The sequence below is a fragment of the Lepisma saccharinum genome, chromosome 4 (genome assembly GCF_977018435.1).
Source record: "Lepisma saccharinum chromosome 4, izLepSacc3.1, whole genome shotgun sequence".
NCBI classification, from domain to species: Eukaryota; Metazoa; Arthropoda; class Insecta; order Zygentoma; family Lepismatidae; genus Lepisma; species Lepisma saccharinum.
Window position 1 is genome coordinate 111,903,741 of NC_139232.1, and position 27,941 is coordinate 111,931,681.

At 41.5% G+C, this 27,941-nt stretch overlaps 1 protein-coding gene across 1 annotated transcript in view; it reads left to right on the forward strand.

The window, feature by feature from the left end:
- The window catches only part of LOC145986492 (uncharacterized), a 107,870-nt gene extending 80,840 nt beyond the window's left edge, over positions 1-27,030 (forward strand). The window contains exon 2 of the mRNA XM_083120565.1: positions 22,669-27,030. Within this exon, the coding sequence (XP_082976691.1) occupies positions 22,669-24,500 (1,832 nt within the window). The 3' untranslated portion in view covers positions 24,501-27,030. The remainder of the gene's footprint in view (positions 1-22,668) is intronic.
- Positions 27,031-27,941: the final 911 nt, after the last annotated feature.

Here is a 27,941-nt window from a genome sequence, read left to right on the forward strand (position 1 = left end):
ATGTGATGACTTGGGTTATCCGTTGTTGCAGGGTTGCAAGATCTGATACGGGAGTTCTGTAGACATTGTCTTTCGCATAACCCCTAAAAAAATCTAAAGGGGTTATGTATGGAGATCGTGCAGGCCACGCTGTCGGTCCATCTCGACAAATCCATTTTCCAGGAAATGTCTGATCAAGGTAGGAACGAACCTCCAGATTCCAATGTGGTGGTGCACCGCCTTGTTGAAAGATAACATCTGAGTGGTATTCTAGAAATTGAGGAACAGCAAACAATTGCAACATGTCGAGATACAATCCAGATGTTACGATGTCCTCACAGAAAAAGAATGGTCCGATTATTCTGTCATGCAGCAGCGCGCACCTTCAGGGTGCCCATGGTCGACTCCCTCATCTAATGAGGGGGCTCTTTATCCCAGATACACACGTTGTGTCTATTCACTAAACCACTGACATGAAAGACAGCTTCGTCTGAAAAAAGCAACACGTTCCAGATAGCCATTATCAGCGTCAATGCGTGATAACATTTTCACCGCAAAGTTATACCGACGTTTGCCGTCATTGGGCAACAAAGCCTGCAGAATTTGCACTTTGTATGCACGAAACAGTAAACGTTTGTGTAACCCATCATGAACAAAACTTTTTGGCATCTGTAATCCTCGTGAGGCCGTATGCACGGATTTCTTCGGACTGCACACAAAAGCCACTCTGACATCTTCCACCCTTTCGTCTGAGGTTGATGGTCGTCCACTTCTCGGTCCGTCAGCAACAGATCCTGTGGTCTTGAATTTGTCACACCACGACTTAATGCACCTACCATCGGGCAGCACCTTTCCGTACGATGTTTGAAACTGTCTCTGCACTGTTTTTTGTGACCTGCTCTCGTGAAACCACAGGACACACTCAGCTTTTTCCTGATTTGTGTACATTTCCGGTTTGCTGGACACTGGCACTGCTACACCACTGCAACGTTACCGAAACCTGAAACAAGAAAAACTTGAATAGTTTCCGAACATTTTGGTACAATTTTTTCATGTCTATGTTGCATATAGCGGATACAGTTAATTTTTGTTTTCATACAAAGACTTCTTGGACACCCTACTTAGTGTTGGTTAAGTATGTGATTTCGTCCAGTTTAATTGCAACAACTCCACCGTGTTGATTGATTGATTTGTATTAGTTTAATTCTCTTTCCTGCCGCTTTTGACTAATCTCGAAGATGGTGGAATTGATGAAAGGACACTCACAAAGTACATCCATGCCCATGCCGGGGTGCGTGTTTACAAACCCTCGAGTGCTGCAGAACCAGAGGTACACAACGCTGTCTTATTGGCTGTGCGCACCGGAAGAGTTTATATTCCTTGTCCGTCGTTCCTTGTTTGTCTGTTTACAGGATAAGTATGGAATGATCAGACTCGTGATTATTTAGAAATAAAATTTGTAATCAAATTGTCGAAATTATATTAAGAAATATATATTTGTATGGAAAAAAATGTTTTTGAATCGTTTTCAGGTGATAAAAATCAATATGAAACCATCGTGAATAATAATGTTGATATCTCTGAAAGCGCTTGTAGCTTATACGAAGTGATTACTGCATTAAATGAGAAATTTCATATCTTGGAATATACTAAATAAATCCATTTCTGTATAATCAACCATACTATAAACATTTTTCGAGCAGGCCTCATCTCCAGGAAGCTATCAACTCGGGGCAAGCCCCGGCACCTAGCGACCTGTTGGGTGAGATGAGTCAAGGCAAGGATACTATAAACCGTTTACCGTTCCCCCCAAAATAGGCAATAGTTAGGCTGGATAGTTCGATGAATTAACTGATCTCTGGACCATGGACGTGACATAGAAAATATATGCATAAGTAGTTACAATGTTTGCACTGATGTGACTTTAAATAAGAAAACCATTAACTTCTAGAAGAGTTCTGAATTTCTGTCTTTCAAAACCTGAATTTGAAAAAAAAAATGTACTCAAAATTAATCTAAGTTTGAAGGGCTTTCTTATCTTGTTGGGATGGATCTCTTAAATCAACATTGTCAACTTCAACCCTGCCATCTAGCGTTACCTTGAGGGAACACTGGATTAACTTCCGGAATGAGAGCCAATCAGAAGCCACATATCGCTGGAGGTTCTACAGCACTATAGGGTTTGTAAATACGCTGCCGGGATTCAATCACGGGACCCCTGGCTGTGAACTCCATCGTGCGAGGACAGTTTTCTCATGGCTTATCAGTTACCATAAGTGTTGGAACTGACGTCACGGTGTTGCCTGTTCGTCAAAAGACAATTGAACTGGTTCATTATTACAATAGTGACAGTCGCATGTAATATTTCAGAATAAAAAGCGAAGTACATTTTAAAAGAAATTAAAATTACGTACTCTAATTAGTTGTTTTAGAAATGATTGGATATTTCCATGCTACAATTATTGCCTTTATTCAATTAGATCCACGAACGAACACTTCAAAATGGCGTATGCGTAACAACGAAAGCAGAGAACGTAAGCGAGTTAAAGCTTTCTTTCTCCAGAAGTTGCGAATAAAAATATATTACAAGCAAGCGAGTTCTCTGACTGCAGCCTTCTCTTTCAAATCAGACAGCGTAGAAAGGTGTATGAAAAACTGGCAGTATGGTTTCAAATACCCAGAATAGGAGCCCAATTAACTCCTTTCGATGTTGAAACTCAGTCGAGGTTGTGTACAACTGGGTGGGGAAAGATTCGTGTGTTTGTTTATCACGTGCTTGTATGTCACGTATATACGTTTTGTGTGTGTGTGTGAGAGAGAGAAACGCGGAGCACAGGAAAGTACAGAGATCATTACCGTAACATACATTTGAGATAAAACTCAACTGACGTTCTGGCGGTTGCCCTGTAATTAAAAAGTCCCAGGTTCCAACATTGCACAGTAGTTAGGATCGCACTTCAAATTGCAAATTAAAGTTGACTTAATCTTCGTCAATTTGTTGTGAGGACAAAGGAAACTCACCCCTTCGGATAATTTTAGTGCGGATGATTGGTTATCATAAGATCATTAGTGGGGGAATCTCCCACCTGCGGCACTTTACACTGCGATGTATAGTCACGGACATTTCTGGGTTGCAACGACTCCATTTACTGTCAATAGAATCGTTACAACCGAAAAGTGTCCGTGACTGTACAACACTTAACTTTGGCGTGTTAATATGACTTTTGCTGAGTCGTTTAGAGGTCTATCACTGTCTACTTAAGCATAGTGATTCTTCATTTGGGTATTTGGGTAGCAGCATACATTTTACAAGTCAGAAACCGTCGGTTAAAATGACGTTTTATGCTGTGGATCTTTCATAAACGCTGCAGTTTGCAATTAACACTTTTAACAGTTACCATTCCCTTCATCAATGTACATCAATTAAACGATCAAACAAAAGAGAGCGGTGTAAGTAAGGTCAGTTACGCAAAATGCTGAACACGTGGTTACCATTATTATTTTTACGAACCAGGTGCTTCCGAACTCGAAAATCTACCTGTTATCTGGCAAAACAATCGCAGATGGTGAATCCGTTTGCATTGCAAATTCATCACCGTGACTCCCCGCCCCAATCAATGATGAAGCGAAACAGATAAACCCCATTTGCATGCAACAGATGGTAATTATACATAAATATTCAGCAAGTGCGAAATCGGCTTTTGATTGAAATGAAAACGACTGCTCGTAAAAGCGTGGGAGGGGTTGGGATCGGAAGGAAGGTCGCAACATCAGGCAATTAACGTTACCCATCTTGTCCCCCTTGTTTGGTGATTTTTACCTCACGGATTCTCCCCTACGGGTGGTGTAACGTTACACACATTCTCCCCTTGCTCCTGTTTATATTTTTACAAAAAAAAATGACTCGTTCCCTCCCCTCTTCGCAAACACAGGAACGCAATTAGTTTCGTCACCTAATGGCTACAGTAAGAATTTACATCGGATTATCTCAGACTGGAAGTTCGGAACGTGGCTACCGAAACTCATCAAATTTTCTCTCCGTGGGTGAATACAGGCTTTGACAAGACAGGAAGCAGGGGGAGGGGAGCAGAGACGGCGAGAAGCAGAAACACGAGACAAAAATGGTCGACCTCAGTGAGAGAGTGGTTATAACAGCGTATCCCGGTTTTTTTTTTGTGAATGTCTCTTCATCAATTTCGTTATTCATTCATCCTCATTGTCGCATTTAGCCAGAAGTGGCAGAAAAGCGACGCAAAATTACTAAAATAAGATCAGATGAAACGAAAAGAGATAGAACGAAAGATAGGTTGTTATGCATTATGTGAAATCCCTTGTGTTTCTGTAGCTACGACTTGCACTTATCACACGCAAGTGAAGCACAAGCACTCCTCTTTAAAATAAGAATCACAGAAACAAAACGAGGCATTTTCGGAAAAACTAAAGCTGTCAAATCTAACTAGTTTAACTTATTCAAAACTTAACGAATCATAGACATAAAAATATAGAAAAACAGGGAAAGAGGAGAACAAGTTGAATTGTTGTTGTTCTAAGTCCACTTTATGCACAGATGAGCTAATCGGGACTAGACCTACAGTTTAAAGTGGGATCCAAACCACTGTGCCATGTGCCTCCACCGAACCCATAACCCCTTGATTACAAAGCGACATTACAACTACGCCATCGGGGAGGCCCAAGAGGGGGAACAAGGAAATAACACACAGAGAGAGAAAGAAACAAAAATACGAATGGAAAGAGAGAGAGAGAGAGAGAAATATATGTGGATGAAACAGAGAGAAAGCATTTATGGGAAAGAGAATACGCTGGGCGAGCACAAATTCATGTTAAAATAGTTGTTGGTAATATAGTAATTCAGGTAGAAAGAGAAGCATATAAATATGAACAAAGTTGAAACCGGTAGGAAGAGAGAGAAAAGATATACACAAACATAGAAAAGTAGAGAAAGGGGGATACAAAGAAATGGAGAGGGAGGGAAATGGAACACAGAGAGAGAGAGAGAGAATAGATACAAAATGAGAGAAATGGAGAGAGGGAATAAAGAAATGAAGAATGAGAGAGAGGGAAACGAATCACACAGAGAGAGAGAGAGAGAGAGAGAGAGAGAAGGTACCAACAAAGAGATTAAAGACAATAATAGAGAAAGGGAATAACAGTAATACATTGTAAGAATAGTGAGAAAGATAAGATAAAAGAGACGCAGAAGTAGAAAGGGAGAGAATGACAGAGACTGAGAAAGAGAGAGGAAGGGAGGGGGAGAGAGAGAGAGAGAGAGAGGGAGAGAGAGAGAGAGAGAGGGAGAAGGGCAGAAAGGATTAGCTGTGCATCTCATTAACGGAATTTCTGCTTGGTTGAGGACGCAGTTCTGGCACTAACAACTCTCCACCGAATGGAGCCTTCCTTCTTGGTTTCGCCCGAGGCCTGGAAGGTTTCGTAACGAGTGCGTGCGTTCCAGCGTAAGGAGAGGCAACTGGAGGAATTTTTTTCTTTGGAGCAGGATGTTGATCACGGGATTACTTCTCTTAAAGAGACACGCCTCAAAGGAAACAGTCGTGGAAGAGATTTCTGGGCAGGAAAGTCGGACATTTTACTGGATTAATTCAAAATTACGTCACCGCCCATGACTAGAGATACATTCCGGTGAGGTCTCTTGCGACATAATTAACCAGCTCCTGGCGGATTTGGAAGACGGGGATTTCGTTCCTTGTAAGGAGGTTTTCAAAGGTATCTGCGGCATATTCACGTTAATTCGTAACACTAACTTGAAGGATAAAACGCCGACCTGCGTGGCGGAGTGGTTAGCACAGCGCACTACAACGCTCCGGGTCCCCGGTTCGAACATGTTTGTCTTTGTGAGTGTCCCTTCATCAATTTCATCACATCGTCACTCATGCTCATTTTTGCAATTAGCCGAAAGTTGCAGAAACAGGGAATTAAAAAATAATAAGTTGGACATAAAAGGGATGAGGAGACAGGTGAGTGCAGAAGGTTACACAATTTAGAACTACATAATTTGTATACATGTTCAGATATTATTAGAATGATTATATCAAGAAGATTTAGGGGCAGGCCATGTGGCACGATGGGAGAGAAAAGAGGAGTTTACAGGATTCATGTTGGGAAACCTGATGGTAAGAGACCTGTAGGAAGGCCAAGACGAAGATGGAAGAACAACATTGAGATGGACCTAAAGGAAATCGATAGGGATGGAAAAGGGTATATAGATCTTGCTCATGATAGGGACAGATGGAAGGCCTATGTTGCTGCAGCCATGAAGCTTCGGGTTTAAGAATGCTAGAGAGTGAGTTAGTTAGTTAAGCCAAAGCCCAATTGAAGAATCGAACCAGTGTACTGACTAGTACGGTATTAAGCAGAGCGCGTGAGTAAAACCAGGGTTGTTGAAGGTCCAAGAATTTTGAATAAATCCAATTCCGGTCCAGGAGAGAAAACCAGCAAGCGTAAATGGGTTCTGGACCGTAAAGAACCTTCTTACCTGTAAAGTATTTCAATTCGGTCCAGGAACCTTTCTTCCGGATCAATTTAAATACTGTCCAGGAACCTTTCTTCCAGACTAATTTAAATACGTTCCAGTAACTTTTTTCAATCAAACAAAACGCAACTTGTACCGAATTTAAATTGTGCAAGAAAAAGACAAAAACGTTTCCTGTCCTTCAGCGGAACCCAATAGATCCCATTAGAATTTATGGGTTCATGGACCTTGAACAACCCTGAGTTAAACGTGTAGCTTCCTAACTCGTCGGTGGAGCTAGGTCTGTAGGATTCGAGAATATCACAGTGTCTGGAAATGTGGAACATTTCCCGACTTGTTCGGAAAATAGCTAATTTTTCCTGTCCGGAACTTCAGAATTAAAAAAATATCCGTACAGGGCACCCTTACTTTTAGAAGTAACTATTTTCAGAATACTCGTTTATACTATGGCAATCTTCATCTTTAAGTGTGTATTTTGTACCGTTACAATTCTCAAGCTTCATTTTTGGTCAGTGTTTTGTCTGATCCCCTAGAAAATATAGTTATAAGTAGGGATCGGAAGTTGAGGAAAAATCCTTTTTTTCCCTAGTGTCCGAAGACGAGGCCCAACATAATATATGTTCATTTTGGGTCATTGTTGGCCAGAAAAAGGTGGGGTTTTATTTGTCCTTTTTTGCCCTTTTCGGCGTTTTCTTGGCTTATTGGTTCTTTTTTAGCCTTGTTTTAGGTCTTAACGGCTTTTTTTGTAACTTCACCTTCTTTCGACTACGTTTTTACTGCCCATTCTCAATTCGAATCATCATCGGTTCACCTCTTAAACATCCTTTCTGCAGTAAAGAAATTAAAAAAAAGAGAAATAAATATATTTGAACCATCCCTGAAACGAGAGGAAAACATTTTTGGACGACTGAAGCAGGTACGGTACAAGATCCTTTAACCGTAACTTGTCTGGAAGGTCGCGCTGTAAGTGGCAACTTTCTCTTGTTTTGAAGCTTTCAGCTCGGTGTATACGACCAGACAGCACACGCCTGCAAAGATCTCAAGGTGCCGCGCAGAGAAAGGGGTTAAAACTGAAGTTATTAATTCATTTGGATTACATTTATACGTCCTTTTTTCGTTTTTCGGTCCTTTTTTTGATATTTTTCGGTCTTTTTTATAGGTCTTTTTTTTGGCAATTTATAGATCTTCAGCTTCCGAGCCCTAGTTATAAGATTTATTCGCGGGACGAGAAGACATCTCTTGGAGATCCGCACATGTCTAGAAACCTTGCAAGTTATCTCTGCCTTGTGAGCCAATGAATATTTAATCTTATCAGATCAATGAGAATGGAAGATGCGCACAAGAGAGACGAGTGTGATAAATCTCCTTCACAAAACTACATGCTCTATCTTTCAGTTTATTTGTATTTCCCTTCTTCTTTCTCTTCCTTTCCATCTCGAAATATTTCTCACTGTTTCCTTTTGTTTGTTTTCGATGCTTTTCTTTCTAGTTTACTCTTCTGAATTTGAAAGTGTTTTTCTCCCTTCCTTAAAGAAAAAAAAGTTTATTTTTCTCTTTCCGTATAAGAAAAACATACTTTCTTTTCCGTGATTGCTTCTTTCTGCTTCACTTTTTCCGTTTCTTATCCATCTCTTTTTTTCTTGTGTTCCGTGCCATTGCTGATTTATCTTTGACTTATTTTTTCGCTCTCCAATTTCTTCCGCTCCGGCGAAGCGATATTTGTTTTTTTTTGTTCCGTAGGACTTTGTGAGAAATGAATTGTTTCGACATATTCATGGGTGACCTCCGGACTGATTGAGCTATCGAATAGGGATGTCTCCACTTCACGGGGAAAGATAGGATGGTTCTCCACTTTGAGATTTATCTTACGTAGGTCCTCCGTGGAGATCTTTCTCTCTCTTTTTTAAGAGAATTGATTTTTCGCGAGAGAAAAGAAGAAAGAAATCCCGAAGGGCGCTCCGTGACACATGCCGGCGGCCATTATTCTTAACCGTTTGCGTCCGTTATAGAATGCCTGCGTAATGGATGTGGGGGAAGGGAGATTGTTGTTGTTCGTATTGGAAATACTTCTGTCGGGATTTTTTTTTCCTTTTATGAAACCCTGAGCTCGCGATGGGATGTTGTGAATGGAGCAGTAGCTCGTTATCTGGAGTGCTTTCTGACGTCACAGGCGACGAAGGCAGTAAACGGTTTTGGCTCCGGGAGTGCGAGGAAGTGTTGCCAATTCTTGACTTGTAAAACTCTCCATTTCCGACCTATGCCATTGTTGTTGTTGTTGTTATATGGCAACAAATTTTGTAAAACTTATGGAGAACTTTGGTATTTTCAAACAGAACTAATCTCTTAAGACGCATGTAATCTGTCATTTCCCCAGTGCGGTCCCAAATTTCATTTTTGTATGTTACTTGTTGAGGATGCGCCAGCATTGGGGCTTCAATGCAGGGTAGTAAGCACGTCACTTGTTTAACTTCGTGTCATACGTATAGCGATTACATATCTTTGCTCTATTTTAAATAGCGGTCGTCAAAAACAGATAACTAATTATTTATAAGTTCGATTCTTCATATGGTGGTTGTCCATGTCCCCACATGTGTTTGAAGGTGTTGTGTATATCCAGGATTTAATATGCATGATACGTGCACACAGATACACGGCCTCGATACACTGACTCACGATGTCGCTAACTGAGTTCACTTGATGCACAGAAAGGCTAATCGGGACTGCACTATGTGTCTCCACCGGGTAACGAACCCGGGACCCTTTGATTACAAGGCGGCGACGTTACCACTACGCCACCGGGGAGGCTCGCTAACTGAGTCTGACCTGGATATGGGAGTTCTCTTATGAGTATCCTTTCGTCAGTTTCCGGGTTCGATACCCGGTAGAGGCACATAGTCGTTCGGATCCCACTTTAAACTGTAGGTCCAGTCCCGATTAGCCTTTCTGTGCATCAAGTGGACTTTAATAAACAAATTCAATTCCATTAATGTTTTTCATCAATTCCATGTAAGCACCAGTACATCCACGTCGTCGCGATATGATCTCCCTTTAATGGAGATGTGTACTACATAAGTTTTTTGGAAACCATTCCCACACAGCTCCGCGGCAAGAATATCCAAGCAGGAAAGATGTGTGATTGGATGAACGGTGATTGGATTATAGGTTGGATACAAGGAGACACATACCTGTCTCGTCTTGTATTATATATATTGAAGTTATTTTTACGAAAATATAGACTCTATATCGATGTATCGAAGTATCGCACAGTTCTAGGAGCCACGAACGATACTGTCATTATGGTCTTTTTATTCTTCCGTTACGAGCAACTGCTTCTTACAATTCAAATTTTCTGACTCATCTTCGCGTCAGCCCTTACTTCATTCTCATTGTCATCCTGCCGCCCTTTTCCACCCCCTCTGACCTCAACAAGGTGTGGAACCCATCGATGTACCCTCTCGAATGATTACAGGGTTGGCATCGCTGCTGCCAGATTCTTCCTTGTTTCGCCTCTGATCCCTCCATTGTGAAGGGGAAGCGAGCCAAGTCCTGAGTTGTTTTGCTCCTCGTTTGGGCGGGGACGGGAGAAGGCAGAGAGGATGCACTTCAGTGCAGCGTAAAGGGCCAGCTCAAGAGAGCAGAACACGCGCAGGATGCTGTTGTGGCCGTGTCTTTTGAGCAATTTGACTTTATGCCATTTAACACAGGAGGCTTTCATCCCCTCTACTCACCCTTTATTACCCTTTTTCTCTTTCTCTCTCGGGTGTAAGGGATGACCTTTTCTGGAGACACTCTCTTTTCCACGTAATGCACCCCGGACTTCAGACTAACTACGATCTGGATAATCCCCTGTAGGGCTCTTGTCGTCCCTATATGTTTGTCGTTTTCCCTTCATCCATCTGATCATAATTCATCCTCATCTTCGTGATAGCCAATGGTGGCAGTAATGAGATGTCATCCCTTTCTCTCTTTAACTATATTTAAGTTGTTCCGTTACCTCTTTTTCACTTCCTCTATCTCTTTTTCTTTGCATTTGTTTTTGTATCTCTTTCTGTTACTCCTTCCCTCTCTCGTTATATCATTTTCTCCTTCTTTCCTCCATCTTTACTTATCCCTTTCCTTCCATATTTATCTTTATTCGTTTGTCTCTTTTATCTTTCTTCCTCTAACTTTAATTCTCTTTTATCTATAAATATCTTTGTCTTCCTCCTTGACTGTTGTTCTGTTTCTTAGTTTGAATCATTCACTTTTGATACTGTGTGTGTACGTCCGCTGAATTTTTTGCATGGACGGGCAAGCAAGGTATTCTTTTCCAGTTATCCCTCACAAAGAAACACTTCTTCAGTTTAATATTATCATATTCTTGCGACACTCTTATGATAGTAACATAAATTACTTCCGACTGAAATGCAATTATATGTGTGAATAATATAATTTGAGGTTGACGCTCACTTTCCAGGAAGAGACGTGGCCCCTCCTTGCCTCCCTTTCGGACGTCCATGTGTGTGTGGTGTGGCTACTTGTGTGCGTAAAAAAAGGATACCTGCCTCATGCACATTGCATCATGATGGAAGATAGAATTAGGTAGCACATCTTACCGTACTGCGCATGCGCGTGCCGATGCATGCGCAGAAACGTGCGCACACGTTCATTTCTTAATAAAAATAAAGCTTCTGTCTTCGAAGCGTTACTTCGTAGCCCATTTGTGGTTTCGTAAGATGTAATTAACACGCAATGCACTTTGTGAGAGACGCATAAGAAAGGGGGGAGGGGTGCGCAGTGTTCCGCGAATGAGAGCCAATGTAATTTTGCCTTAATCTTACGTAAGGACGGGCGCCTTTAAAATTCAAATCAGCGTGGCGTTTTAAAATTAGTTCCAGGAGGAAAGTCCTGCGCGGGAGATTTATGTTCAGCCGAGTGGATTACGCTCGGCTCAGCGATGCTGCATCCCCGCGGAGGAAACGATGTCTTGTGATCGAAGCTTCGGACGGGGATTTCATCATAGAGGGCTCCATGATGTAAGCCTCGGGGGAATCTCTGGAAATCATCCCGAAACGGCAAAACCGCAGTTGGAAGAGGAAAAGGGGAGGGGGCAAGGGGAGGAGAGGAGGGAGATATGGTCGAATAGGGACCTGGATACGGTATTAGAACTTCGGGATGTTTGAGGCAATATTCCTTGTCTCCATCGCTGCAGTCTTTTTGATGGTTCCCTCGGAAAAAGCGCAGGGCCCGCACCTGAATTGTCTTTAATGCGATTGGCAGTTGAAAAGTGCAGTTTCGCGACTCCAGCGTCGATTGGACGAAGTGCTGTGACGACAGTTTTCACCAGTTATGTGCACGTATACACCTGTTAGGCATTACAATATGGCTTTTCAACGTTTTATATGCAGGATGTACAGTCACCGGCAATAAAAACTGGACAGCTAGATCCTGAAATACTTACTTCCCTGCAAGGCGTTGCCTAACTCTACGGCAGTGATAGAAGTTGCCATTGGAAATTTGTACCGTACAGTTAGACAACACACAATTCCTTGAAGGGAGTCGAACATTTCAGGATTTAGGTGTCCCGCTTTTATTGCCGGTGACTGTACATTAGCTGCGATTGAGATCATAAAAGCCTTAATATGTTAATATGGATTGATTGATTGAATTGGTGTTTTAAGTCCACTTTGTGCACAGTAAGGCTAATCGGGACTGGACCTACAGTTTAAAGTGTAATCCGAACCACTATTTGCCTCCACCGAGTATCGAACCCGGGTCTTAATATGGAAGAGAAATCGAATAAATGAAATAAATAAGTCACGTATTTCCATATTTCATAGTACACTGATGAATATTATAGAAATAGTAAGGTTAATAATAGGGTGATAATAGCCGCCTGGTCATTTCTGCATGATGAAACAAATGAGTACAGTTTCTGCACTTCCATTTTCCAAATTATTGTATGTAAGTTTTGGTAGTATTGTATTCATTGAATTAAAGGTTTGTTTGACACTAGCCGAAAGATATGGAAAACATTGGATTCATAAAAGATTTCTTGAGTTAAAATGTAAATTTTTGTTTCACATTAATTTTTTAATCCTTGCACACTCAGAACTAAGATTCATGCAAGGAATTTTGTATATTAAATATAAGAGCACTGCCCTTTAGTTATGGAAATTTCCATCACAATTGTTAATACCTATAACTTCAAAGACAAATTATAAATATTAAAATTTACCAACGATTTGAACAAAGTTTCCTTAATGACTGTAGCATGAAACCAACCGTTTAACTATCATTGAAATTGCAATGATAATTGGAAGAAAGTACCTTCATGCTTAATCACTTATTTCAGAATCCCGCTATCGACCAGTATAGACTCATTTGAGTTTCTTGTAGATTCAAAATCTGTATAATTAATAAATGTAACAAGACCGTACTGTTGTTAACATTATTCTCTAAATTTATATTTTTTTATTATCTATTAGCTATCAATTTTACTTTACGAAGAATGACAGCTCTTGTTGATTCTCTATACATGCTGATTTATGGAAAATGTGGATTTTTAAAATAGACGCTTCAATCTTTTCGGAGACTTCTAGGAGACTTCCAAGAAACGTCACACGAAAGTTCCCGTACATAGAAGTACCCGACGGGTGCTCCTCTATGTATTTAATCTTGTGATTTTATTGTAGTTCATTCCTACACTGTGCAAATATTTTTTTTAAATGAAATTGAAATTTCTCTTGATAAACATACATGATAAATCTAGGCTGTTCAGGAAAATCACGTAAGTACAAAAATACAATTGTAGAGCAGACAGTTATTTTTGTTTATTCTTTTAATAGCAAACATTACATCACTGTTACAATCGTTGTAAGAATCGTTACACATGCACAATATAGAATAATAGTTATATAATATTTTCTTTAATTAATTCAGTGGAAACAGAAAATAGTAGTTCGTGACTTGTGTCTTTTCCCGAACGCCCTAAAATATTAAAATATTAAAATGGATGAATGTGCAAAAATAAAGTTAATTTCACTGCATTCTAACAAAAAAGGTATCCTTCTACATTGGAGCTGTTTACTTTTTTAGCCTGAAGGATATAAATAACGAAATACAAGGATCGACTCATCAAGATGTATTAATATTTACGAATGAGGGTTTTAAGCATGTACGTGCAGTGCGGTTTCGTTCGACCCTAGCAAGAAACACCATTAGTACTCAATGTATGCACATTAGGGATAAATGCTAAGAAATTTTTTATCCTGCACACTTTCCATATTCCTCTGGCATTGCGAAAGGTCAGACAAGCACGTTTTTGTACTTTAGGCAGTGGGAGCGGGGACATTTATTTTCCATTTCCATTTCATCCTCTCTCTCTCTCTCTCTTTCTCCTTCTTTCTTTCTATTCCACCGCCTCCTCCACCCTCGTGAACTTTTTTGCAAGTGGTTGGTGGGACCCCCTCCCCCTATCCCTCCCTTAAGCGTGAGTTTCCGCCAGGCATCCTCCTAGTTAAACGTCACCGGACAAAACGATCTGAATCCACGATGAGACGCATTTGCATTTAAATTCCTGGCGGCGCCGAACCCACTGCGATATCGCATCGCGTCGCATCTTGGAGATAAGTTGGACGGGGAGTATTTTCTTCCCCCCCCCCCCCCCTCTCACTTTTGCGGGCCTTCTGAATGGGAAACCTCGAGGGAAAGTTTGTCACCAGACAGGAAAAGTTTGTCTTTCTCTTTTTTTCACCCTCATCTTCCGTTTTTTCGGCTCTTTTGTTGTTGCCGTGAGGCGACATCAGCGCAGGAAGAATAATTTTGCACACCCGCAAGAAAAGGGGAAAAAAATATATGGAGAACAATGGCGGAATATCAAGTTGAGTTTTTTTTAGCTCACTCGCAAGAAACTTGACTCTAATTGTGTTTTGAGGGTCCTAATCGGATGAAAGCTGAGGAAAATAAGTGTATTCGCGCAACAGTTGCACCTTCATGAGCTTTTATGACAGTGGCTTGTTCAGGAGGGTTTTATAGGATTAAACCCTCGCCCATTTCCTCAAAATAAATAAACGCTGGTTGGTACTCTACAACGAGACAACAGAGTAGTAATCCATGGGTAGTTCAACAACTTTACGCCTTGTTGCCACGCAACCCACATAACATTGAATATCGCAGGCTTTAGGTATTATGAAAGAACGTAATGTTAGGACGGAAGCAGTGTTTCCATAAGAATGTATTTTGTTTATTTTAGTTGATTGTACGTCACCAGGCAAACCGTGACGAATGGCAATTTCATGAAATAGATGAGATGGCAAAGACAATGACTATACCGTATGCGCCAAAATATACAGTACTGAAATGAAAAGATGAACAAAAGTATAAGACATGTTACAATATAGTGACTGGTCTATATGCAACTCAAATAACAATCGTGCCTTTTGGGTTGCATAACTGTCAGGAAACCTAAGGTTAGGTTAGGTTAGGGCATGTGGAGTGGACGATTGTCATTTGGATTGCATATAGACCAGTCACCCCTTTTCAAACTCGGTCCACCTTCACGACCGCTTCCGTATGAGCGGAAATAATGCTCAACAATGAATACTTTTTCCTCCGTCGAGAGACCCATTTCCAACAACAACTGCACAACACAACTTCCTTTTCACTACTGCGAACACGTGCAGCTGGAGCTATGCCTCGTCGACAAACGCAACCACGTGTTCGAGATGCGCGAGTTTCAGCACTTTATATTTTGGCGCATACCGTACGTATATACTATACACACACACACACGTATATTACGTGCTACCGCTGCTGAAAAATATTTTTTTCTCCTTCCCTTCTCTCCCTTTCTTTCATCATTTTGAGATGTGGTAAGGGAATATTTCACCCCTCTTTATTACCATCTGTTAGTGGCCTTCCCCATGACGTATGGTAACAATAACACCGGGGGTACAGAGTTCGACTCCCGGTGGAGGCACATTGTTCAGTGGTTCCAATCGCACCCGTGGGTTAGTCGCGATTAGCCCATCTGCCGGAAATCGATGTCCATCCTTTTCGATGTATCACCGAATGCATTTTGAATGAGTAAGATACACTTTTCGTGCAATAATTTATTGTGGCCCAAACACTATTAACACACTGCACATGAAAAAATGGTTTGACGGAAATGTCACTAATACTTCAATGTAGAAAGAAGTTATGGCAGCATGCAGCTTATAATGTACTTTCAGCCACAAATTACTTATAAAATCATCACGTATTAACTAGGACATCGTCATTTGATATTTTACTGAGATCTAATTTGATCTAACAGGTTAAAATTTTAAAATATAACTTTGCATCAATCCTCTGTGCCAAACGTGTTGTCTGCAGACATTATTCACAGCTAAATAAATTAAGGGTCATTATATTATTATAAGAAGTGTCTTTGTACAATATTCCTCCTGTCTAAATTTCTCTCCAGGAACATATGGTTCGGTCCGTGAGGATGAAATTTACATACATGTACCGAAAAGATCATAGGTTGGCAACACTACCCATGCGTCATCACCCCTTTTTTGTAACTTTAAACTGTTCATCAGCGTTGGAAAACACAACAGATCTGCTAAACAGTTCGTCATTCGTAACACGCCAGTACGAGCGGCGGGGCATGTTTTATGCATGCTAGTGTGTAGAACATCGTGCTGTAAATAATTCCGATTTACCAGCCAGCGCACCTGCTCACGTAAAAATGTCGGAGCAGCGGAGACGGTCCTCATGCAGGTACGTTACCCATACCGTTGCAGAACCTGCATGCAAGATTTAAACAAGATATGCAAAGCTTTCCGCTTCATCGCCTCCCGAAATTTACACGAGCAGCAGCAGCACCATCTATGGAGCAATTTGCAAAAGAGTCCGGCGCTACACGAAGTTTCCATTCCTTGATTGAGTTCGTTTGGAAGTCTCTGCTTCTCTAATAAAGATGACTTCCACAACGGTTACGCAAATAGACTCTTCCCGCTCTCCTTCTCGAGGGGAAAAAATAGGATAATAGGATTAAAGGAAGAGTTAGGGAAAAAGTGAGGGAATAATAAGTAAGATGAAAGGGGAGAGAGGTTTTAAGAAAAAAGAGCCCCGGAGGAAATAATCCTATTTTGGGGTAAGTTGTGATGACAGAAGGGGAAGCAGGTGGCGAGGAAAGGTGATCTACATGGAGAGTGGCTGCAGAATCTGATGAAGAGGCTTCGCGGTTCCTTTGTTAGGCGCCGCGCTTTCCTCCACCTGCATAAAACATTACGTATCCTCCCCCCTTCTCGAATTCTCAAGGCTCTTGGACAGAGCCCGGAAGTTTAAGTGGTGCAGCAGCGGATTACAGGTTCTGCTGCAGTAAGGTGTTTGTTTGGTGGAGGGGAAACTGCTCGTATTTCTCCGGTTAGAGCGTAAAGGGTGGGGCGAGGGTGCTGAAAACAGTTGAGACGTACTGAGTGCTGTATATCAATAGACAGTGGCGTGTTTACAGTTTCTATGGAGGTTTTTGACATTTCTTCAGCTCATTGGCGTCGATTACACCGGGCCGCAAGAGGTTCTCCTGAAGTTTGGAACTTGCAGCCAGAGCTGGCAACACACCTGGCCTTTCCTTCGGGGTTCACCAGCGATAAGGTGGAATTCTTTCTCGTCCCTGTCGGTGAGAAATCAAACGATCTAACGGGCTAGAGGGGAGGGGGTTTGCTTCCCACCTCCAAATGTCGAGGTTGACGGACGGACACCACGCACGGCCAATTTAGCTCGCACATACATTTTCATTAACAAATATACTGAAGTGGGAATATTCTGATAAATTGGAATTTTTCGGTGAAATGGAACATGCCAAAGATTGATTGATTGATTTGCTTTATTTTACTTCGATTTTTGTGCCACTTTTGGCTAATTTGGGAAGATGGGAATGAGTGATGACATGATGAAATTGATGAATGGACACTCACAAACATCCATGCCCAGGCAGGGATTTGAACCCGGGACCCCTGGTCGCGTAGCGCGATGTGCTAACCACGCCGCCACGGGGCCCGGCTAATATGCCAATGAAAATGAGGACGTACCAAATTAATTAAATTATATATTGCAAGATGACATTAAAGATTCAACTACGATCCAATCGTTGCCAAGTAATTTAAACGAACTTTTATATTTGTCAAAAACCCTAGACATTATCCAACTGATACTCTCCATTATTATGCCTTAATTTATTTATTAATATTATGTTTCAAGGGTACATATTAATTAACGTATAAAGTTTTTAAAAAATTGAAAACTTTTTACGAGTAAAATTGTTGGGAACGGGGCATCGACTTTTAAGTAAACGAATTAACCAGGCCGCGGGTTCACGAAGATTTAGAACCATTGTTTTAGACCTTTAGTCACTTCCTCTGGAAAAGGGAACAAAAATATGAAATTATTGAGAGCTATTACCTTATTGCAAAGGAGTAGTGGGTTGCATACATTTTCCAGTAGCTATAATTTCTTGGACAGTAGAGAAGTAATTTATGTTGCTGTTGTTTACTTTTGCATACATTTAAAAAAGAATTCAAACCGAGTACTGCCTCATCCATTTCAGTCCATAATTGCCAAGAGTATTAACGCTTGTTTCACCCAACATGCAACAATAACGAATGAGAAGTTAGATTTTCACCCTTTCGTCCAACGGAATGCAATTTTGCGGCGAAATTATTGCTGCCTGCGGCTGCCTGCATGTGTAAGCAATTAGTGAGTGGACGCGCCATTAACAAAGGGAACCAGCTAATTAAGCGAGGTATCAAAATGCTTAACGGCGCGAAAGTTGACGGTCAGCAGAGCGCACCCACTTCAAAACAATCCGCCATCGGAATCAGCTTCCATGGCCGAAAATGTCCATCGCTTCTGCTGAATTGGCTTTCGTCAACAATGAGGCATCGTTAGCCTCTGCCCCCGATTCGTAAAGGAGAGGGCTGTCTGTTCCGTTGATGATCGAGTTTCCCTTTGCTGGCGGTTATTTACTGTTTCGTAATGCTGTGTTTCGTTTCCTGACAAAGCAGTGACGTCAGGAGTGAGGTTTCACGTTTAGGTAAATGACAATGCCGTAATTTGAGCTCGTTTGAACTCTGTGCTATTCAAAACAAGAGAATGCGAAGTCGATAATATTAACTTGTGAAATTTAGTAGAAAATAGAACACATTACAGCTACTTACCCGCAGTAACCAGACTTTTAAAAAAGGATTACTTTATCAGTACAGTGGGATGCACAAATATTGCTCGACAAATTGTCCATGACTTCATTGTTTTTTTCTCTTGCATCGTACATGTGTTTAATGACAGCGTTTTATGTATACTGGTACAGTCACGGACACTGCTGAGTTGTAACGATTCCATTGCAAGTCAATGCATTCATTACAATCCAGAACTGTCCGTGACTGTATAAAGGTTGTCAGCAGATTGTACGGATTTTCATTCAATTGTTTGAAGGTCTCATTACGTAAAACAAAGAGAATAAACATGACGATGGACAATTTTCTTGGGAATACTTATGAATCCCACTGTACAATAGAACAAACCACTGTTCGTTAAAATGCTTTTCGAACAGTATTCTGAAAGGGAGAAAATAACCTAATTTTAACGATGTTAACATACTGAATTGAATTTTCCGATAAATTTTACACAGTAAAACTGGCTCATGAAGGGCAAAGTTTGCCCAAATTTGTTTTACGTCCACTTTGGGCTCAAAATACGATAAATCGGTAGATCTATTGATTGATGTTGCTTATTTTACTTAGCTTGTTTGCCACTTTGGCTAATAGCTAAGATGAGGATGAGTGGTGAAATGATGATTTTTGATGAAGGGACACTCGTAATGAAGACCCATGTTCTGGCCGGAATTCGACCCCCGGATCCCAGGTGTCATAGCTCGCCGTGCTAACCCCTCCGCCACGGAAGTCGGTTAATACGATACTCAGTACATACAGTTTAATGTGGGATCCGAAACACTAACTAATGTGCCGCCGAGCCCGGGACTCCAGGATACTGTGGATCTGAGTTGGGACCCTTTGATTACAAGGCAACAAGATAATTAACCCTTAAACATCAGGGAGAACCATGTTAAAAGAAGGGGAAAACGACTTTTAAGAATTAGAGAATTACCCTCTACGAGTTGAGTTGAGTTTTAAGTCCACTTTATGCACAGTAAGGCTAATCGGGACTGGACCTACAGTTTAAAGTGGGATCCGAACCACTATGTGCCTCCACCGGGTATCGAACCCGAGACCCCTTGATTACAAGGCGACGACGCTACCATTACACCATCGCGGAGGCCCTTACCCTCTACGACACTGGAACTGTGTAATAAGATGTATATTTAGTGGTTGCTTGCATATTCTTCATTTTGGTTGGATGCGCATGTGTCTTTCTGAGTTACCAATCATCAAAATAGATTACTTCTCCAATTTGCATGTAAGAGCTTCAGTTTCATTCCGTAACCGAATGCCTACAGTGACAAGCCAATATTTTGCTTGTCACCGTATGCATTCGGAGGAGCATTCGAGTGTTTTCTTTCTCAACGCCTGTGCCAGCTGTTGATCGTTCCGGATGCACCTGTAAAAACAATAGAAACTGCAACCCCTTGAGTCTGCAGTGCTGCAGGTGATCATTGCCTAATTTACATCTTAATATATTCTTACCTGTCTTCTCCTTTTTCCTGGAAATTTTCGCCCTCGAAGTTCCTTCTCGCTCGCGAAAATTCCCTGGTGGGACGCCGTTTCCAAGAAGTTTGAAGGAAGTACCACGACCTCCTCGCAGCGAGCTAGTCAATTGCTATCCGCATGGGGAAAAGCGTCTTTCCTGCCCTCCCCCTCCCCTACCCCACGTGCCGGGAACACAATTAAGGGACGCCTTTTCATGCTTGCGTCACGCGGGTCGCATCCTGACACCGGTTATTTATAGCGGGCGTCGCGGTGCGATCAATCAACCGCTCCCAGGCTCTAGCTGTGCTGTTTTGATTAATGGCGAAATAACCTTTTTCTGATCTTCCGTCGCTGGGTAACAAATCTGTGGGCACGTTTTGCGACTGCCTGTGGTCCCAAAACCAAACTCATTTCACTTTCGATGTGTGTTTGATCAGCAGGTTGCATGTTCCAGCACGATCTTGCAGTTTCTAAAATCTAAGTCCAAACTAAATAGTAAATCTTCAATTTCGTTGTATTTATGAAAATATAACTGCTGTAGTTTTGCGATGGAATTTACACATTGATTTGATATTTCATTTGTTACATACAATTTTGAACCATTGACAAGATCGATATAATTGAGATATAAAATCACGTCAAACTTGATTTCAATGATGGTAGAATTGTTAATATTTCTCTTCATTCTTTCCGAAGTTCGTAAAATTTTAGATTTGTCTATAATTTCTCGAAAAATCTTAACAAAATACATATCACGACCTGCGCGTAACTTTACAAATCTCATATTACAACGCAGTGAAATAATTTGTGTTGCTCATCACAAATCTCCCAACTGTTCATGGATAATAAAAACTAAAGCCAAATGCTTAAGAAGAAGAAACATTTGAAAGATGATGATAAATAAATTGTCATGTTACGAGCCAATTAAATAGTAAATAAATAAAATAAATACAAAATTAAACAGTTGACTCGGTTCTCTTACGTGATATGTTTGGTTTGAAACTAATAATTGGCTTTTCTTTTTACCCTTTGATGGTTTACTGAGCTAAGAATATTCAAATAGCTTGTCAATAATTAATAGAATTTTCTGCCATTTTCCCAATTCTTAGAGAAGAAGAGACGAATGTTCTATGCAACAACTGTAGATCAAGATATCTACAAGAATTGCTGATTTGTGTTAATGGCTTGCATGGAGTATAGATTAGATGGACTTAACGCTGAGCATAAATCAACTTTTCCTATTTTATTTGATAGCTTCAAATCAAGGATGGTCCATTACTCATTAAACACAAGTATCACAAAAATGAAAAACCTCATTTAACCGTCCATTCTTCTTGCAGAAAATAAACACTCACGTTCACACTCAGCTATCAGTATCCACGAGGCAAGGGCCAATTTAGTTCATACCTGAATTATGGTTGCGTGTATGCTTGTACTTTAGAGGGAAAATGTTAAAATATAACTACATATATCGACACAAGTATACTTTGTTGTCACATTCAGGGACAGAGGTACATTGTTTATGAGGCCACAATGCCATCTAATCACAACATTATCTGCTTGTCTTAACATATTTCATGTCGCGTATAGCTACACGGTGTCTCCACGCATGCGATTTTTATTTTGGTTGTAATGATAGAATGTAATGTGGTCTTTTCATCGATCTAATTTTCTGAATGGCAAAGCATTCTCCGGATAATAATTTTCGCACGCAACTATTGTCGACAATGACAGTGGCGTGTTTAAGGTAGACTATGCAGTTTGAACTCCCCACGAAACGTCCTCGTACTGTAAACAAATTAATTTTAAAAATAGTTCAGGACTAGCAAAGATACGGCCAACTATGTAATCGTGAAGTTTGCGATTGGAGTGCTGAAAATCATCGAACATGTGACACTGTGCAACAATCTTATATGCTCATTAAATTGCCAATTTTCCATAAACTGTAAATTTTTCCTGACCTCCATTAACAAATGGAGCTGCTAATTTGATGTTGATTCGTTAATCGAATTTTATTTCGTAAGATGTAGATTTTATAACTTTGCAGCCATATACATCTTATTAGACTAAATTGTCAGCACTGACCACTGGAGTACGCAGGGCAATCTGATGGAGCTACGGACCCTCCTCCAGAAATGTTGACAAAAATCAAAATTTTCAAATAAAAGCCGTAAAGAACTCGGGAAAAATGAAAGTAGTTACTCCGTTCAAAATTACCCCAGATTATCATTTTTGTCTTTGAACAACTTGAAATATGGTTTTAAAAAATTTAATACCTAGAACACACCTTTGCAATTCCAGCAGCCTCCGAAGAAATCTAATTTACGCTAGTGGCACTGACCATTCATAGTAAGGTAGAATTGAATATCGGAGCCAATGCAATATGCTATGCCATAACAAACGGGACTATTTTCATATGTACTTTTGGAAGTTACAAGAAGCCTGATTAGTTCTAATTGTGTTAAAGTAACGGGCAAATAGCTTTGTCCTGATGTGACTCTTTTCGTATATTTGCAGAATGGGACTTCCAGAAGAGGGCCTGGAGAGCCAACTCGATGGTTCCTCGGCAGAGGCTTGGCGCCGGCTCCTGGACTGACGCGAAGGGCGACTGGTGGCTGTTCGGGGGGCAGAGTCCCGAACTCATCGCCGTTTCCGGGAAGAGCCGCAAGCAGCAGATAAAGTACTACAGCGACCTGTGGAAGTACAACGTCAAGGATAAGAAGTGGGAGCGGAGGTTTCCTGTGGACGGCGACGGCTTCCTCTCCATGTCTTTCCCCGACCGCGTCCTGTTCCCGGTCATCTGCGGTCTCACGGGCAGCAGCATCGCCATCTACGGGCCCCGGCTCCACACCGACACCGTCTGGCTCTTCGACCTCAACAACACCCTGTGGACGTCGTACGTGTGCTGCGACGAATGCCTCAAGGATGCGGCCAACGTCTCCCGATTTTGTCCAGAGTTCCAGGAGGAATCCCACCAGCCCGTCGTTTGGTGCGACAATTCGCTAGAGGCGCTGCAGGCGCTCGATCTGCGTCCCTCCGAAGAGAACAGCGTGCAGATGTCGTTCTGGAGGTTCGAACTCAGGACTACCCGCTGGATACAAGTGAAACTTCAACCGGAAGCCACCGTGTCCTCCTGGCGCTGCGGTCGAGGTGATATCCGGACGGCCACTGCCGCTGGAGCTGTGTACATCTTGTGTCCGGAACCTAGCGGTGGCACCAGGCGGTGGGTCTATCGTTTCAATGCGGACTTCGGACAGATAGAAGAACTTGGCGACATACACTTGAATCCGGTCTTTGCGGATCCGGAAGTTTGGAAGCAGCACAGGTCCGTTCTGGAAGCTACCAACACGAGCGCTGGAAATGTGTTCCTGCTGCTGGCGTACCAGAAGCTTCTGGACCTCTGGATATTGGAGAATGGCACCGACAGGTTCCTCCCGATGGAGAACATATGGAAAGGAGCCACCTTGAAGAGGTTCCAGTCCGTCACCGGGATGTACCATCTGCAGGTCGACAATAAGTCGGTGTACATGATGAACCCAAGGGACAGCGCAGAGACTTTTCAGGAGCAAGGTTTCTTCGTTGTCTCTGTGGCTGAGGACGACGGAGCTTTTCTGCCGGCTAAGTCCGTCACCTTCCGGAAACCGGCGAAGAAGAATTTCCAGAAGGCGAAGGTTGTCACGACGACCGTAGCGACAACGGAAATGCTGTCCACGACTCCTGTAAGGACAACAGCACAGACCACCGAAAGAACAACAACGGCTTCCATGGCAACAACAACAACAATGGCTTCGACGACGAGCTTACTAGCCACAACTTTGAAGCTTCTCGTCAACAATAGCGGCAGCACCACCGTAACGGAGAGCACATCGACATCGACGGTCACGGTCGTAGCCACGACGATGAACGCAACGGCAGTGACGTCAACGACGACGGCAGCAACGACCGAGCCCACGACAACGGTCACCGAAACGAAGAGCAACGTGTCCGTCTCTCCGGGAGGGCAGTGGAGCGCCGAGCTCGTTCTGGAAGTCAACGAGTCGCAGTGGAACATGTCTTCCGGGCCAGTCCCCGCGGACAGGACCTTGCTGACCCTCGGATCGGCCGAAATAGTCGTCGACTCCTCCGACGACATCCGTCCCATCATACAAGAGAGTCGGGAGAACTACGGCTCGATGCTCTTCTTCGCCATTTCCCTCTCCATCTTCGCTGCTTTCGGCATCGTCCTCTTCATCCGTCGCTGCGTGAAGTGTCCTCCTAGACGGAGGAGCGTCCTTCTCAAAGAGCCTCCTCCCATCCGCTACAGTGTGATTCCAGACGAACTCTCCTACTCCTCGTACCCGTCGGCCTAGCTGGAGGATGGCGCTGCAGCGGCCGCATTCACAGCCGCTGCCGTGCCGACGTTATCGAGCGCTGACCTCTTTCCGCCGTGACCTGAGAAACAGAAAAAGAATCTTTGTCTTCTGTTTTTTTATTATTGTCAAGTATTACCGTATGCTCAAAACCTGGCCGGCCGTTCTTTACACACAAGGTGCTTTACTGTTGGAAGTTGACCGTGTTCACAGCTTTACTCAGATTCCCGCAAAAAGAAATATCCCGAACAAAATTGTGCTAAATGTGCGGTTGACGATAATTTGTTTCATAACATATTGTCCACTTTACATGGAGTGTAGAGTAGAAAGTGTTGTTCACTTGAAAGACTTGACGACTACAACGCCATTTTAGAAACATTATAATCTTCACAGAATTTTATAACCAGTGACGTCATACATGTGTTTATCCTTTGAAGATCATGCGAACTCGAAAAGTAAAAATCACCAATTCGGTACAAACAATATACGTACGCAGCAATGTTAGGAAGATCCGCTATATTTTATAGAACCAGAAGCAACAAGGACTGTAAGTATTAAGCCAGGCCGCATAACGAATTGGCAAATCGAAAATATCAGTTTTGGTTTATCAGTAATACTCTAACGTTGCACACTGAATTTGTATTTGCCAGATTTCTCGTTTCTAAGAACGATTGTTTGTCAGAACGTCAGAGTTCATAAGATTGTTTCCCACGCCTTGCAGATGGTAAGCCGATTATTCTAGAATAGCATACTTGACGCCACCAAACAGAAAGTTTGAACAGGTTGGGATGTACGTACGCTTTTGCTCAGTACTGCTCTGATATAGAGCTAGCTCCCTTTGACTACCCAAAAATGCCTCCCCGATGGCGCAGTGGTAGCGTCGTCGCCTTGTAATGAAGGGGTCCCGGGTTCGATACCCGGTGGATACACTTGGCACTGTGGTTGAGATCCCACTTTAAACTGTAAGTCCAGTCCCGATTAGCCTTACTGTGCATAACGTGGACTTAAAACACGAAATCAATAACTACCCAAAAGTTCTGTAGATGAAATTGCCGGGATTTGAGTGCGAGACTTCTGACGTCATTTCCTTAACCAATGTCTGATAAATATCTCTGATTGATTCGCCTGTATTTGTCCAACTTGGACAGAACATAATTTACGTTTGGTGACGAGGTAGTATGCTAGACGTAAATATCCACATGTAAAGCTGTAAGTCCAATAAATTTTTGTTGAGTTGAGTTCGTTTGGCGACGACAAGGTGAAATTTATACAGATGAGCCTTTCTGGAACTCGATTACGTGATGTCACCTGGAAGCCCTTTACTTCCTAAAGAGTATTGCAATTTTAACAGTTTTGTGCAATTATTAATTTTTCTGCATAAACTTTAATTACATTATACTTGTAAAGTCTTTTTTGGAAAATTACGCTAGAAATCGTAGTTTTTCTTGCATCTTTGTAAGGGCCTTAAACATACGTCACAAGAAAATTCCGGAACACAAAAAGTCCCGGATAGCTCCATCTTTCTGTGCGTGTACATGCATGCGTGTTTATTCCACCTTGGGTGTGTTATGAATACTTTGCCATTCTTCCAGTACTTAGTTGACTAAACTGTTTCGTTCGTCAATTCTTTGTTCGGCTTGGCTGTGGAAAGATCTTGAATTTAGAACATCATCAAGCAGGGTATATTCCTTGTCAGGTCCACAATATCAGCTGAAGAACGAAACTAAATGTGAAAAAAATATGTGCATAAAGAAGTGCTTTATTTCTAATCCCTCAGAGCTGATGAATATTAGTTGTTGATGTCAAACAAGACTGGTAAGTGTTCCATTGTTGTGTGGTCACGCAATTGTTATTGGCCTACTGTAGTCATGGAACTGATGGCTATCAAGTCGCGCCTTCACATCGTATTAGCAGCAACAGTTTTAGAAGCATGGTGGATTCTTTGAGTTGAGATATTTTTATTGGCATTGTAGATGGTTCTAGAGCATATTGTTGTAACCTGATGCATTGGAACTGTTTGTAAATTATGTATTTGGTATTGTATTATTTCCAATATATGTATCCAAATCGACATTGGTTTAAAATAATGTTTCACTATATGTTCGTGTGAATCGGTGTACTAATACTAATATTGAATCAATTTGTATCTTATATTGGTATCTCTGAGTGTATACAAAGTACTGTTTGAGATATCACCTTTCAACGAGAATAGTGTGTGGAAACTTACAGCGAAGAGGATGTTTTGAAAAGACAATTACTAGTATATTTGTTACGTACACGTGTTGTGCGAATCAACTCTGTACATATGTACACACAATGGCCAGCGAATTTGAACGTGTTGTTGCTTATTGTTGCATTGGTGTTTTTACGAAACGTTAACAAGGTTTTCCCCCATTTTTTAACTAAAAAAGGTGATGAGAATACTCCATTTGTTGTAACCAGTAAGCAGGAGCATTTAGGATGTTTGCGTTGATATAAATGTCGGCCATATGTGAGATTGAGGGGTTTCTCTTGCCAAATTCGTTTGCTGCCCAAGTCCGTCCTCTGTGCTCCTGCGAGTAAGTGGTGTTTTTTGAACTTTTGTGTCTGCCTAATTTTTTTGGTTGTGTCAAACCAGAGGAAAATATTTCTTGAAGTTAAAATGAATAATAAAAAAAAGATTTGATAATGTTGTGATGTTTTAATGAAAGTGCAAATTTCCAGAGAACAATTGATGTACCAATATCAGGTTTGAATTAACGAGGAAACAGAATTTAAAGGAACCCCAATCTATGCAAATTCCCCTTCATATCGCCACACTTACCTCACTTTTGTTTGTGAGAGCTTAGCAAGAGTGCTCTTTGCCCCGTGACTGTTGCATCAAGACAAAGCATGCTCGTTTCCTCCTAGAGGCTTCGAAATGTTAGCAAATATAATTTTGTGGGCAGAGGGTTACACATTCGAACAGAATAACCAAAGTAAAGACTGCATCAGATCCTGAAAATTCAGTGTAAAGTGCAGGAACCATTTTGATATTCCAAAATTTAATCCAAAGAATAAATGGTTCCAGTTTTCAAAATTCCAAAAATTGGAACATAACAAAAATTTACCCGTATTTTTTAAAGCTTTTTCTTGAACTTGTGAAAGTTAAAAACAACAGAAAATAACTAAGTATTTGAGAACACTATATGAAATGTTAAAAATTAATGAAAAACAATTGTGCTGGATCTCTCATCTGATGGATCGAGTAGAAGTCTATCTTAAATTATATAATAATAATAAACTTGGAAAACATATGTTTTTATTAGTTTATAATATAGTGTGTAATAACATTCACAACAATGATGATTATTATTTCTACTATTCAAGTCGAATAACATGGGTACCTGGGGGAAACCCTGGGGGGTAAAGGCGGTCAGGGGCGTGGTGCTGATCACATCACCCCTACTCACGACCGGATCA